Genomic DNA, 14,807 nt, shown 5'->3' on the forward strand with positions numbered 1-14,807 from the left:
GAGGATTCCATCAGGTGTCTCCAGGTGAGAGTCTCTTACTCCCTTCACATAATTAAAACGGAATAAGGCTGACTTGCTCGTTTAGTCGTGGATTTGGTTTACGCAAAAAGTATCTTCCCGAGACAGACATTTCACGGATGCGCTGCGACCGCTTCTAACAGTTGTCGTCAATTCTCTATCAATGGATACATCTGTTGAGGCGATAATGGAACTGCTAACGGACGTTCTCACAAACTTCCCTTCTCTCCTCGCCGAAGAGCACTACAAAATGCTTGCGGATATCCTCAGTAGCGCCTGGGCCCAGGAGCGCTACCAGATGGTCATCCAAGATGATGTCGAGTTTGAATCGTTTCAATTCGGGCAGCTCTTATTGGGGTTTGGGGAGGCTAAGGTGGAGAGTTTGATGCGAAGTGACGATGAGCAAAGCCGGGGCTTGTTGCTGAGCATGTGCGAGCTGCTTTCTGCTCGAGGGTATCCTGCCGTCGAAGACAAGGTCTTCATCCCCGCGCTTGAGTTCTGGTCGACGTATGTCGAAACTCTGACTGACGAAATGCATTCTGCGGACGTGTCATCCGGCTCATGGCATGGCTCAGCTGTATCGTTTGCCATGCGAGCAGTGTCACATGCGTGGCAAAGGATATGTTTTCCTTCTCTCGAAGAGTTCAGCCAATGGGATACGAGCGACCGAGTAAGCTTCAGCGATGCCAGAAAGGAAGTCGCAGATCTCTTACAGTCCATGTATGCCCTCGCTGGTCCACAACTCATCTTCACCTTTGCGGATCTACTTTTATCAGCTCTCTCCACAGCCTCGTGGTTACGCTTGGAGGCTGCTACATTCTGCGTTGGATCGCTTTCCGATTGTGTCAAAGAAGACACTCGTTGCGATGTCGCTCTGTGTTCCGTCTTTTCCTCTCCTCTATTCACAACGCTTCAGGCCAATCGGTCTGAAATGCCCGCTCGCGTACGGCAGACTTGTGTCTCACTGATCGAGCAGTATACGGAGTTTTTCGAAAGAAATGTCACACTCCTACCCCCGGCACTAAACTTGCTCTTCAGCTTGTTAGGCGAGCCGGGCCTCGCACCGCCGGTCTCTAGATCCATTTGTCGACTATGCTCTTCTTGTCGCCACCACTTGTTCCCCGAAATCTGGGCATTTCTGGATGAATACCAGAAACTCATGGTCAGTCAAAAGCTTGACTGCGTGTCTAACGAAAAGATACTCGGCGGAATATCGTGTGTTGCGCAAGGGTCACCGGACGAGTCACAAAGGCTCAGCGCCTTTAGCCGAATCTTGACTTTCGTCGAGGAGGATCTAAGGTGGTATATCGGATCGGCTGAGTCTCCGCCCCTTACGGCCGGCTTTCCGTGCGCCCCTGGCTCACGATGCTTGGACGATGCAGCTGTCGAAACCCCCGCCCTTCACATGGGTATAAGAGCGCTCAGATGTCTCTTGTCTATCGGTCGAGGATTTCAGTCCCCGGCGGAAGCCCCGATCGAGATCGAAGGAAAGGTTCGCCCGAGGGGCAGCGCCGAGACTGGACTCTCTGAGATACAGGACCGGATTTTTGATATCATCCTCCGAGTTGAGAATGCTTTTCCTACTAGCGGAGAGGTAATAGAAGCTATCTGTGGTATCCTACGTACAGGATTTTCGGAGTACGAGCCGGGCCCTTTCGTTTTCCCGCCGAAGGATATAGCACGCTACTTGACTAGGCATGGAGTTCCCGTTCCGAGGATAGGACTCATCGTTAGTACTGCCTGTTCCTTCGTTAGTTCTGTTGAGAAACATGAGAAGCTCACAGAAAGACAAACGCTTCTTTCTGAAATCCTGCTGTGGGTGGTAGGACTGATTCGCAACCTTCCTGGTAAGTTGGATTTACAAACCGGTGGTTGATATGATTGAGCTAATGAGCCGGGTAGAACCCGAGAGTGACCCAGAGCTTACTCACAATGCAATTGACCTATCCACCCGCTTCGTTGCTAAGAGCCCTCAAACACTTCTCCAACTACAACCATTCGAGGCTGCAGAGTTCCTCTTCCTTTTTACGCTTAGAGTCCTTGATGGGAAAGAGCCATTGCCTAAGGCTGCTTCAGCTGACTTTTGGGTACGAGAATAGTCCCAAGAAAGGAATAATGTAGGGTCGCTACAAGACTAGCGTTCTTATGCTAATAATTTTTAGGCTGCTTTCATGAACCTGAGGAATGGCGCGACGGAGATCCAGGAAGGCAGTCTCCATGTGATGAACACACTGGGGCCGCTATTAGGGCAGACTCTAGCAAGAAACATCGGTGGCACTGCGTCCCGAAGCGAGCTTGACAAGTTGAGCGAGCCAATCAAGAAACTTGTCACCCATTACCCTTCGGCAAAGGACTGGCTCTGGTCTGGGCTGGATGATCCCAGCTTTCCCAGTTCCAAGGTCACGCCAGATCAAAAGTCACTTTTCGTTAAGAAGTTAATCAGGTATGCGAGTGGAGATGGTCGCCGCATTGGGCGGATTGCACTTATTATTCGAGTTTACTAATGAACCCCTGCTATATAGTCTCCGCGGATCTCGAGCCACCAATCAAGTGGTGCGAGATTTCTGGCTCACGGCAAGAGGGTCCAACTTCGCCTATGTCTCCTGAGTCGGTGCCCTTTCCTCCGCTACATCCATCTATAGCTTGACAACGCCATGTAGCCTGTAGGGCTCGCACGGGTTCACGGACGCAAAGCTTAACTGTGTTCGGTTCGCTCCTGGGAGAGATACAACCTAGCTCCACACTTTGCATTGGACTTCCAGGGTCTATCGTTTTGTTTCTGTATGGGGAAGTGGGAGCTTAGGCGATTGAAGGCATTCCCATCCCCATAGCCCCTCTCACTATAGCCATAGTTTCAGCAGCGCTCTCGCAGGCTTTACGGGCCCCTTCACTCTCGACCTTGTCCAGGTAGCTCTGGTTAGAACCCAAAAGTTCGGAATAGCGATCTCGAATGCCGTCTAACCCCGATATCGCAGCATCTGATACTATCTCCTTGAGTTGTCGCGGCGAGAGATCACTGTAATCGTTGGCGAGCTGCGATGGACTCCTAGCGTCCGTGTCGAATATGGATAGGATGTCTAGCAAGTTCGATATGCCCGGTCTTGTGTTCTTGTCATACGAAATGCCAAAAATTGAATCAGTCAAAGCAGAGCTTATCTTGCTCTTGATGTCCCGGGGAGAGTCTGTGATCATGATACGCGAGCGCGCTATTTTATGTGACTTCGACATCTTGGATGTCGGATCGGTTAGGGACATAACGCGATGAACGGGTGCTTGTGCTGTCAGTTTGCCGAACGCCATAGGTAGCAGGGTCACGGGTGTCACGGGGAAGAAACGTACGAGTAAGTGTCTCCGGATGCACCAAGTGTTTCCCATAGGCATGGTTGAAGTTGGTGGCACACTCGCGGGCGAACTCGAGATGTTGTTGCTGGTCATGGCCAACCGGGACATGAGTTGCCCTGATGGCTTATGGTCAACGTTACTGGCATACGACGTGGAATGCATCCCTGGATGCAGCCTACCTATGAACGAGGATATCCGCAGCTTGGAGAACGGGGTAGGAGAAGAGGCCTAGCTTAAGCTGGCCTCCAACCCCCTTGTCTTCGAGCGTCGTCGAGGAGGAGAGATTAAGCTTGGACTAACAGCTTCTGTTAGCAAATTGGCGATTTAGGGATTCCCACGTTTGGAGAATATGCGAAAGAGACTATATGAATGGGAACTAGAGGCAATTTACCTTCCATTGTGTCATCCGCGATAGGTATCCTACAGACGCTGTGCAGCTCAGGATCCACATGAGTTCCGAGTGAGCGGGAACCTGAGACCAAGCAGGTGTTCAGTGATTTCCAATCTAACCAGCAAAGAGATGAGACTAACCGATGACTGGTGGAACAGAATACATCGGTCTGGATCAATACCAATGGCCAGCAGCGAGGCCAGCGCCTCTCTTCTCCATCTTCTGAGTTGGTCTGGGGACTGGGGGGCCGTGATAGCATGGAGGTCGACAATTGAGTAAATGAGCTTTGTTGTGCTAGGTTCTTGATTCTGGAGGTTGACCCATTGTCGCAATGCGCCAGCGTAGTTCCCCAGGTGAGGGACCCCGGTCGGTTGTATGCCAGAAAATATAACTCGAGACAGGCTGCGTCCAGCGCCTGTACATGCTGTAGTAGCCATGTGTAGGTAGGGTCAGGCTGTGGTTGAAGTGAGTGAGTAGGCGTGTGTGGTGGTAGTGGGTAGTTGAAAAGCAATTTCTTGCAACGTCGGCCGTTCATTTTTTTCCCCTTAGGAGAAAGAGAGGGAGCCAGGGGGGAGGAATTGCGCCACAAAAGCTTCCACGCCCTGGTAATTGCTTATATTGCTAAATTAGAGACATCAGTCCAATCTAGTACGGATGGTGGTAGTGAGAATGTTGACCAGTTAATAGATTGGGACGGCGATGCGACGCCCCTTGCGTGTTGACTTTCGTAACCTTGTGCCATGCATAGGTACCTATACCGGGTTGCTGGTGTACTACCTCCGACGCCATTCTATTGTCCGGAATAAGTATGTACTGGGAAATACTAAGCATTTGGGGTTCTTCTACAATTTCGGCCAGCCCAGCGATTACCGAACTACTTTGGGAAGCCCGTCATATTAAAGGGTATGTAATGACGCTGTGTACAATTTAGGATACATAACCTAAGAATATAGTACAGTCTCCCCGTAGCGAGGTCACCCGAGGGCAGACGCGACGCTCTGGGCGCGTTTGAAAGAATACAGCGTCCCCCACAAAAGTATTATACAGTAACGTTTGGCCGTTGTCGCAGACCAGCAGCCTCCTTGAAGCGGCGGCTGCTCAGAAGTTCTTCCACCTTTTCTGCTGTCCCTATCGGCTCAGTCTGGCCTAGTTGTGACCACGTAGAGTCCATTTCTGCCGTATGGTTTTTCATTCTCTCGTCCATGGCCTTTCCCACCCCGACCTCGCTAAAATCCCACATGTTGGCCTTCATTCCCACTCCATAGTATTGGTGCTTCCGCAGATAGGCCAGCCACAATTGAACTGTCTCTGGATTCCCATCTTTGATCTGAATGAGACGCCGTAACGTGATGCGCTCGAAGTTTTCTTGCGACTTTTTGAAGATGAAATGACTCCTGGGTACTGTCCATCTCTGAGTGATGCGAGGTAGCGGCACTGGGCCGGAAGCCGGTAGCCCCAAGTAATAAGCCGCTCGTAGGGCGAAGTCGCTAAAGAACTCGAGAGGCTGTAGGCTAAACGATCGAAGCTGAAGGTCGCAGGAAGGAATCCCGTATTCGGCCTCACGTTTTAATGGCTTTAAGTGAAGTGCTTGCACGGATCGTGGGTAACGCAGAGATTTTTCGCTTGCGTCTTCTTCGGAGAACGCGTTCGGAATCATATCAGATGGCGATGCGCTGTTTCGAAATTAGCTGAGTTCATGGCACACCTGAGCAGCCTCGAGGACGTGATTTTGGAAGTCGGGCGTACAGTGAAGCCTTTGTCCGCCGTCCAATCCATGGCGCGAACTGAACTTGTTAGTAATTAGGAGAACCAACAGGCCGAGAAAGTAAATACCTGGCGACATGGCGAGGACCTAATCACTGGGCGATGCATGATGATTGTTTCTTTCGAGCCTAGCCTCGCTTCTTGTCGACAGGCTACGAGGAAAGGGCGTGATCTAAAAAATGGGCTTCATGGACACCATCGATACCTTAGTGGCACTGAACACCATTGTCTTATGTAAGCCCGCATAAATGAATCTGCCAACCTACCGGTACTATTACCTGCATGAAGTAATAGAATTTCTATTTACGGATGGTCTTCCTAAGGCAGACGTTCCGATGAGCGTTTACAGAACGGCGGAGTGGGATTAAGATTTCCAAACTGGTATCCTCTTGTGGGTGGGTAACAGCTAAGAACGTACGGATACTAGTATTGGGAAGAACTTTACCGCGTCACCTAGTACCCCTAATTAGTGTACATACGGAGTGATGTTATCTACGGAGCACTTCGTCACGATATGGATACTATCTCTGGGATTGCCACCGGACTTCCCCAACTTGTATTAGGCATCTATTTGTAGACTTATCTGTACTGACTACAGTGTGAACTCTCCGTGGTGCGTCATCAACCACATTGTACCAGTTCAGAGCCATCCAGTCCAGGTCAGCTATGTCCTGGGTTTCAAAAAATAAAATAAAAAAATCTCGGCATTCAACCGAGCCTACAATGTTAAGGTAATCAGATAAGAACCTCCTGCGAAACGCTAATGGATAGGTTGCCTGGATCAGCCAAACAGTCAACTAGATCCGAATTCTAGCGAAGTTGGTTTGTTTGGCGAGACTTCAGGGACTGGAACTTGAAGCTGCCTGCAACCTTGCTTGGCTCATGCTGCACGAAGCTGCGTCCTTGGCCGGGGGCATTCGGATGCTCTCGCTAACTGGCTTGTTCGGGAGGCCAGTTATCGTGGGTGCAAGCTCTGTATTCTCATGAACGAGGTTCACGCAACACACCGCTCACCCTTTTTGTTTCCTTCTCTGTGATACTAATCTTTGATAAAAAGCCTTCTTTCCGCTGGTCTTATTTCGTCGAATATCGGCGGACTTTGCACGTAGTTTAGTGTCGTGCCGCTCACTCAGTGCCTCCTGAAATAGTGTTTGTTTCCTCTCTTTGCGCGTCAGTCTTGCGCTGTAGAAGTCGGTAGGCCCAGCAATTATCTCCCCAACTTGAGAATATTCTGGAGGATTGGCCCTCAATGTTTTCCTCTGGTGTTTCGGATCCAATACGTTCCGCATGCGCAATATTTGCCAGTCTCGCTTCAGTTCGGGCGTTAACTCGGTCTTCGGGAGATTGAACCAGTTGGCCCCGGCACCCTCCTGATATCGTGTCAGCAAAGCAAGATCTGATATTGTGCATAGAGAGTGGAGCAAGTGCCAATTCGCCGTGCGTAGTGTATACGACGGCAATCAGAGTAACTATGAAAAAGAAAGGATCATGAGGCCACAGGACGATGTCCAAAACGGACGTTTCCACGTGTCACGGTACCGCAGAGCGGCTCGCTATCATCACTGAAGGGCTCGGACGCGATGTAGCATCGCGGTGTTGATAAAATAACAACTTACCTTTGTTGATGCAGTCGATTTTTGTGGCTGCCTGAGAGACAGCTTTTCCCTAGGTTCAGGCAGCGGAGGTTGACGCTGGACGTCTTGCTGAGAGGGATTCACCTGATCCACAGCAGGATCGGTCGTAGAGCCACTGGCAAGTCGTTCCTCCGCTTCTCGTAGAGCGTCAATAACTTGGTCATCAGTGAGTCGGCTCATCCTTTCGCTCCAGGTTGGGCTGTTGGTAAGTGCGATAGTATTGACCAATTTAAATTTGGGATGGGCAGGGAAAATTTCTGGCTGGCGAGAAGAGGAGCAGAGAATTTATTTGACCATGAAGTGTGGAGCCAAAAACCTCCAGCCACATCTCTGGTACCTTTGTTTGAACAGCAATAACAATGAGGCTTAAGTGTGGCTTGCCGTGTCTAGGAGGCACATGTTGACCTAACTTAGCTTGGTGCCCAATCGACAGACTCCGCCAACTTCTTCTAGTCGATTGCGCGTGTTTGCGAATCAACATCATCAACGCAGCCATGGATCCCCAGAACCCGACCGGCTCCGCGCATACTCAACAAACCCGTGCGGCTCCTGTGTACGACACAGCCCAGGGCGGCCACTATGGTTCGTATTGATTCTCGATGCTTCCCTAACCTAATGGCACTTTGTGAGAGCTGACCTTCCATACGCGCATCCCAGGCGCCTGCGCACAAGTATGTCCGATTGCCCTCCTCCGGCGCCTCTGGTTGAGAGAAAGTTTGACACCGTATTTAGCTAGCATCTCAAGGCTATGCTCCCGCCGAGCTCTACACCGGTCCGTGGGCCAATGTACGTCAGCACCCGACTCCCCGCAGCTCGAGATACATTCGGCGCAACAGCTGACATCATCCTTTTAACATCCTCAGGTTCACCAGGGCTTGACCGGCCAGTACAAAGACATTCTCACCACATACTGGCAGCAGACTATCAGCCATCTCGAAACCGAGAAGCACGAATTCAAGATCCATCAGCTACCACTGGCGCGAATCAAGAAGGTCATGAAAGCAGACCCTGAGGTCAAGATGATATCCGCTGAAGCACCTATACTATTTGCTAAAGGATGCGACATCTTCATTACCGAGCTGACGATGCGAGCCTGGATACATGCCGAGGAAAATAAACGACGTACACTTCAGCGGTCCGATATTGCGTCTGCGCTGGCAAAATCCGACATGTTCGACTTCTTGATCGACATTGTTCCACGCGAGGAAGCATCATCCCACGCCAAGAGAACCAATGCGCAGCCTGCGGCTCCGTCCCAAGCTGTCCCTGCCCCGCCGGGCCAGCCCCAGATGCCAGGGCAGCATGCTAACATACCCCAACCTGGCAATCATTCCTCATCACACCCCATTGGTCCCGGGGATTATATGGGTGGTCATGCGCTAGCACCTGACCAGGACTATCGACAAAACCCCAACATGTACCCTGGTCAAGTACCTCCAGGGCCCTCACCATCCTATGGCCAGGCTCAGCCGCCCATGTATGGCGAGATGGAGGGAATGTATCCATATCCTGCCATGCAGCCTCAACAAGTAACTTCCCCTCGTCCCAACACATTCCAATCCGCCAGAGCTGACCTTTCGATCAGGCACCCATGTCCTCTGAGGACTTCGACTGATGTATCTCCACAAGGATGACCTCGACATCAATTTCTTGATGTAGTCGAGATCTCATTGCAGGCTCGAGTGGGACTGGCCTTCTCAATGGGTCTAGTATGTTTTGAGGGGCGACCACATGGGTTCTATAGCCCATCCAGTTTGATTGTCATGTTTTTTTGGGAGGAGTATGGAAACAATCTTGATTCATTTTCCGGGCTTATGGTCATAAGTTGATAAGAGGTATTCGGGCTATTGGGATGCGACTTTATTTCATCATGCCAAATCGCGAGGAGAAGTTGGAGAGTGGAGCACTCCTAGCAGGAGCCTGCGTAACGGGTGTGAGTCTGAATTAAGCCTTAGTATGATGTTCATGATTTCAGTCATGAAAGGGAGTATACTTCTCCAAGAGTATCGGCCCGTTGAGAGCGTCCACGCGACCATATTTTTTATTGCGCGTTGATACGTCAAAGAATTCCTCTTGGTTATCAGATTGCATGAGGTTGATGGTCTGCTGAAGCTCGTCGAGGTTTTCTCTCAGCATCTGTCCGTTATCAAGGCTGTCAACGAATTCAGTCAAATACTGCACATCCTGTGCAAGTGCTGATACACCGTGAGCATTGATATGCTTCACATCCGGGGATAATGGGAGCGCCTTAACCATGGTCAGCGTGTTCATGTCCATGGTACAAGGATCAATACCAATATTTTGTTTGCAGTATGGCTCAAGGCGTCAAAATATATCAGCTCCTTGATTTCTCTTGGTAAGCCAAGGAGGGTTGAATTCATAATGTTGGACAGGTAGCGAGTCAAAGTCTGCATGTAGTTGCTTGGTTCGGTTGTCACAGTGCTTGGGGTCCTGCATACTTGGGGGTCAGCCCTGGTAGGTTACCATGTACAGTGCAATTTGTGACAAACCAGTCGTATTCTGCCGTGTCCACGAGGTCGTCAATCTTGGAGTTGACGAGTTCAAATATGCGCTTCTCTGCAGTTTTTTTGTTGTTGCGAAATTCTTCTGTGGCGTTTAGTTTCAAAGGGCCACCGGCCGATGTTGAGGACCTGGCTCGTATCAGTAGCTGCTCGAGCTCTTGACAAGCAGTCTCAAAATGCTCAAGGTTGATAAGAATTTGAACAATTTGACCCAGGTACTGTGAACTGAGCCTTTCCACCAGCGATTTGCAAACCTTTTCCGTCAAAAGCTCGTCCAAGGACTATTGGTAGCGTCAGACACTATTCCCTACATGCATTGTAAGGGTTGGACATACCTTTTTCAAAGTCTCGTCAATCACATCTGGGTGTTGGAAGTGGTCATCTGAAAAGAAGTAGAACTGGTTGAGAAAGTTCCTGATGTCAATGCAGCAGAGAGGATACATTTGCGAGAAGGGTAGCACGCAAGGGAAGCTGTTCGCCATTAGCACTGCTCTTACCTACCTTAGCTAAACCAAAGACCACTTACGTCAGCTCCTGCGTAGCCTTGTCGTGTGCAAACCACGAGACATTCACGACCTTCTCGTATTCCTCGAGACTGTTGATAGCCATAGGCATGTAATCGTCGGTGAAAACAATCTAGGCAGGCGTTGTCAACAGATTATAGTTGGGAAATTCTCCGCTTGCTCCTTTACCTCTTGAAAATCCTCGCTGAACCTTCGCTTCAGAAGCTCCGCATATTTGTCGAAAAGATTGAGGAGGAAAGCGTCCAGGGTTGAGACCGAATAACCCCATCCCTTCACATTGTTAGCTGTGTCCTGCACCGGGCTGCATAAGTTTCGCACGCTAACTTGCCTCCATGGTTTGTATGAATAAAGAAATAAATGTTTTGATTTTGAGGAGAACCTCGGCATTGTCCACATCGTTTAGGGCCTTTGAAGTCAGGCTGATAGCGGCTGTACACATGGACTCCCAGAGTTCCTCGACCTGTACTCATTAGACCAACGCAAATTTGTCCTACTTAGGGAGGACTCACATCTGCCGCAGGGCGTAGCTGAGGGGCTCGACGCATAGTGGCTCTTTCAATTATGGCAAACCCAGCAATACCCTCGAGTAAGCTACTAAGAGATGATTCGTCCTCAGACAAGAGTTCCACAGAGCCCGGAATTAGCAGGTCTTTTTGCTGTCTCCTCGTCGTGGCATACTCCAAACGGAACCTCTCACTCTGGCCTAGCGCATCGTGGATGTGAAGTGCCTCGAACAGAGGGGTAAAGTCGACCTGCAACTCCTCATTATCGAGAACATCGAACTCTTCACTTTCGTCACAGACTAGCTCAATGGAAGAATTGAGTCTAAATTTTGCCAAGAAAGAGTCTTCTTCAACTCTCCTTCTTTGACGGGTTCGCCGCATTTCTGTGTGGTAAAACGCAACCTCGCCAAGAAACTGGGATGTCTCTCGGATGCGGAACAGCCACGTATTCAGATCGCTCATAACAGCTTCTGAAATAGCCTTCTGGGACGCGGGTATCGATTTCTGTATGACATCGGCCAAACGGTGTTGGGTGGCATATCGGTTCTGCAGGATTGGCACGAGATGCTCGTTCTGCAAGTCTTCGAGCGACTTGAGAGCAGAGTAATATTTTTTGCGACGGACGAGGTCATGAGCGTGGTTTACCGCGTGGAGAATTTTGAGTGAGTCTGTCAGAGCGCTGGACGCGTCGGCAATGTTCTGGCGGACAGCTTTGGTGTTGACAAGAGCGCCCTTTTGCTGAGCCAGCTTCTCGGTACTCGCTTGTATGGATTGATTGAGCTTGAGAATCTCCTCTGTTAATGAGACAGTTCCTTCACGGACATGTTGCAGTCGGCTAACAGAGTCAAGGAATTCTTCGTGCTTAGTAAGACCGATACGTTCAATATCGGCCTCCCGGTCTTCAGAGTATCGTCCGAGACGTTGCATCAGTGCCGGGGCTCGGTTCGAATTGACTGCATCCTTGAGTACAGGGATGAGCTGATCCAGGAAATCGGAGTCTGAAGACGAAAGGATGATCTGTTTGAATCAGCAACGTGAGTTGGTAGACGATAGCCTCAGGCGAAGTGCGTAATTACCTGGGGAACGGCGGAGCCATAGTCGTCGAACGTCACTGGACGTCGCGGCATGCCGAAGTCGTCCGCGCAAGAAACCTGCGAACTATAGGACCAAAAAGATTTCCGATATATGGCGGCAGGTGATCAAATGAAGCTATCAATTGCGCGTTTGAGCTTAAGGGTATTATTCGTTGTCGGCGAGGCAGGTTGCAGGACTGTGTTACAGACGGGACATCACACACGTCAAGAAGGGGATTAGTATTAGGTTGGCGTTTGTACGAGTACGGATAGGCGTCGGACATCTGGGGTGGTGACGTGGTCACCCCGCAGGAGCTGTGGGCACCTCGCCCAGCTCTTATTATTGAGCCGTAAAATGCAACAAACATCCCGAAAAAGAAGCTACATGAGGATGGGCAAATAATTTCAAACAGGCCTTTCTATTCTTTCCCCCCAGTGTTCCCACCTCTCCGGTATTCGTGGGAATAGTAGACCAGTTCACAGCCAGGACCTACCTATCCAAGGTACGTAGACCGTGTCACGGGAAAGGCATCTTCTAGTACTAACGCAACTTTACGAATGCACTACTAGTATTATCGACACAAATTCTAGAACGGCAGTGATGGAAATAACGCTCCATGTTTCGGGCATCCGCCCAGCATATAGGCGCCTTGATAACTCACAGTATTTACAGTGAAGCTGCTACACATCATCCTACCCTTTCTCTCTCTAGAGCATATGAATCGTCTTAGCTAGTATGGTTTTTTTGTTTCTCCAAGTCCTCACTCGTCAGTGACTCGCAAAGATCAAGCACTCGGGTACAGAGGTACTAGGAGGCACAGTACTGAAGGTATGACTCCGTCTGCTTTAGGCCTTCCTAGACACCTACAGAAACCTGGGGAGACGGGCGAGAGAAAGCGGGTTAGGGCAGGAGGGCATGGAAGGTGTTAAGGACCATTTTCTCCCATCTGCCCAAGAGAGCCATAAAGCAGGTAGGGCTGGAAGCATTATACTTAGGTAGGTAGGTATGCAAAAGGACGCCGCGGTTCTAGAAATCCAGGAAGTTCTCGGGGGAGTATCGATCTCTTCATTGAGATTGGAGGCTCTGATACTGAAAAGCGTCCCTGGTAGGCAGGCGCCTACTGAAAGTACCAGGTGGTTAAGATTTTAGGTCCATGTGAAGTGGAAGTCAGGACCTGCCCGGGAGTTGGCAGCCGCTTCTACCTTTAACGCACCTACCAATGCAAGAAATGCCAGCCGGACACCTAACCCTCAGAACGCACCTTCCCCCGTGTTGATTCCCCTGAGCTTTCTCTTTCAAGCCCCGTCTCTCTGCCTGCCTAGGTAGGTCGCTACTACCTCACGAGAGGTAGGAACCACCAGAGTACACACAACTAACCGTACCTGGTACCTTAACTTCCACCCGAGGTACTACCCGCCAGTGGTTGCCTTCCATCCTTTGTCACCGTCACTTCAGGTTTCGCAACTGCCACCCACTTCATAGGTATTTTCTTTCTTTACATCTCTTCTTCTTCCCACCGCTCATCGCACAGCTACGTTACGTTTCAGACCCAACAAGCACTCCTCTCGCTGTGAGTCTTCAACTTCGTCTTGGCTCGTTTGAGCATTTAGATCGATCGCGAGATTTTCTCCAAACAGGCAGCCCCAAGCGATTCTCCAGTAAACTGAACCTATTATTTCAGTCTGATGATCAAATCTTGAGAAGTATATGGCCCATGAAAAGCTTTTCCCGCCCCCTTATCTCGTTTAAGACCCCTCTTCTCCGCTCTATCAGGTGAGGCACCCGCGGGCCTGCACATGGGTAACGGAAGGGTAACGGACGCTTACATATCTCAAGTCACTAGATTCCCGCAACACCTCCAGACCTATCTTTTTAACTTCACCAACCATGGCCCAGACTCGAGAAACCCCTTTCAGTCCGTCTTCACCACATTCATCAAGCGGCGGGGCAGATTCGTTCAAGGGAACACCAGACACCCGTGTGACAGCCTTTTCACCCGATGGGGACTCAACCAAATCTGCTGGGCTGCTCAAAAGCGCTACACGGTCCGCATCCACTACACCAGTCAGATTTCTCATGAGTAGCTACCGTAGCTCTCTCACTCCTTTGGGGAAAGATCCTTTCGTCACACCGGGCCGTGGAAAGGGACTATCCCCTACCGCCTCAACCTTTAAGCCATTTGCGGTGACAGGCTCAGCTTTACAATACCCCCAGTCAGGAACAGTTTCTACAGCTCTCAGTACTGACCTTGGACTTTCTCGGCTGCTCTGTGTCTCGCATCCCGCCTCACTCACCACCTCCGAAGTTGAAACCTGGCTCATGGTACGCATTCTTACTATACCTATTGGTATGATATTCAGCTGCTAAATCTGCACCCACCCCCGCAGGACCTCGATGAGCAGGGAGTCCAGATGCATGGCAAAAGAATGATCAATGGCGATTTTGGCTACATCATTATCCAGTTTGATGATATCAGAGATGCTTGTGCCGTTCATGCCAGTTCTCGTATCAGTCGAAAGAACTGGAAGCTGGAGTTTGCTAACTCTGCGAAGTTTGCAAAGGTAGTGAATTGCTAAGACTTTGAGAGGTTATCGCTAATGCTTTAGCTTCCCTAGGAAGACATACCTCATCGTAGGATCAGAGCATCCCCCACTGGCCAGATTCTCGTCTTCGCAACCCCGAGCACGGGATCTATATCAAACAATGGATTTGATACCATTGATATCGTGAAGAACAATATAGAGAAACATGGGCGGCTCTTCGCGTTTGCACGGTTGTCGGCTTTCCCCGACCACTCTTTCGGGGCAGTTGCCGAATTCTGTAACGCGTCCGCGGCTTTTACGGCGATAACTACCGTCACCAATTCGCCCGTGGTGCAGGTGAGAGACATCTATACCCAGAATGTACGAGTGGCTAACGACCATGGATTCTGTTTAGGGGATTCATCTCACCTTATCGTTGTACAATTCTGGCCCACCACTTCCCCAGGACTTGGCCACCGCTCTACAAGGGATGTCTTTCACCAATGTTTCCGA

The 14,807-nt window shown here is 50.2% G+C and overlaps 6 protein-coding genes across 6 annotated transcripts; 2 read left to right on the plus strand and 4 right to left on the minus strand.

The window, feature by feature from the left end:
• Window positions 1-268: 268 nt before the first annotated feature.
• Window positions 269-692, plus strand: PDR6 (armadillo-type protein; the record flags this gene model as incomplete). The annotated part of the gene is made up of 2 exons (XM_083197394.1): window positions 269-525; window positions 662-692. The coding sequence occupies 2 exons, from the start codon at window positions 269-271 to the stop codon at window positions 690-692; spliced, it is 288 nt and encodes a 95-aa protein (XP_083046862.1).
• Window positions 693-4,790: 4,098 nt separating this feature from the next.
• RSM10 (mitochondrial 37S ribosomal protein uS10m) lies at window positions 4,791-5,408 on the minus strand (the record flags this gene model as incomplete). Its single annotated transcript, XM_083197395.1, has 1 exon — window positions 4,791-5,408. One exon carries the CDS (start codon window positions 5,406-5,408, stop codon window positions 4,791-4,793), a length of 618 nt encoding a protein of 205 aa, XP_083046863.1.
• A 2,235-nt stretch (window positions 5,409-7,643) lies between these two features.
• HAP5 (histone-fold-containing protein) lies at window positions 7,644-8,764 on the plus strand (the record flags this gene model as incomplete). Its single annotated transcript, XM_083197396.1, has 4 exons — window positions 7,644-7,731; window positions 7,895-7,935; window positions 8,013-8,678; window positions 8,735-8,764. 4 exons carry the CDS (start codon window positions 7,644-7,646, stop codon window positions 8,762-8,764), a joined length of 825 nt encoding a protein of 274 aa, XP_083046864.1.
• A 245-nt stretch (window positions 8,765-9,009) lies between these two features.
• SEC15_1 (Rab GTPase-binding exocyst subunit S15) lies at window positions 9,010-9,426 on the minus strand (the record flags this gene model as incomplete). The annotated part of the gene is made up of 2 exons (XM_083197397.1): window positions 9,010-9,088; window positions 9,143-9,426. 2 exons carry the CDS (start codon window positions 9,424-9,426, stop codon window positions 9,010-9,012), a joined length of 363 nt encoding a protein of 120 aa, XP_083046865.1.
• A 157-nt stretch (window positions 9,427-9,583) lies between these two features.
• SEC15_2 (SEC15 family protein) lies at window positions 9,584-11,825 on the minus strand (the record flags this gene model as incomplete). Its single annotated transcript, XM_083197398.1, has 7 exons — window positions 9,584-9,952; window positions 10,007-10,142; window positions 10,198-10,307; window positions 10,364-10,465; window positions 10,575-10,655; window positions 10,705-11,715; window positions 11,775-11,825. The coding sequence occupies 7 exons, from the start codon at window positions 11,823-11,825 to the stop codon at window positions 9,584-9,586; spliced, it is 1,860 nt and encodes a 619-aa protein (XP_083046866.1).
• A 2,310-nt stretch (window positions 11,826-14,135) lies between these two features.
• Window positions 14,136-14,402, minus strand: ACO1O0_008033 (uncharacterized protein; the record flags this gene model as incomplete). The annotated part of the gene is made up of 2 exons (XM_083197399.1): window positions 14,136-14,316; window positions 14,398-14,402. The coding sequence occupies 2 exons, from the start codon at window positions 14,400-14,402 to the stop codon at window positions 14,136-14,138; spliced, it is 186 nt and encodes a 61-aa protein (XP_083046867.1).
• Window positions 14,403-14,807: the final 405 nt, after the last annotated feature.

The sequence above is a fragment of the Amphichorda felina genome (genome assembly GCF_050947745.1).
Source record: "Amphichorda felina strain 45539 chromosome Unknown scaffold_8, whole genome shotgun sequence".
Lineage (NCBI taxonomy): Eukaryota > Fungi > Ascomycota > Sordariomycetes > Hypocreales > Bionectriaceae > Amphichorda > Amphichorda felina.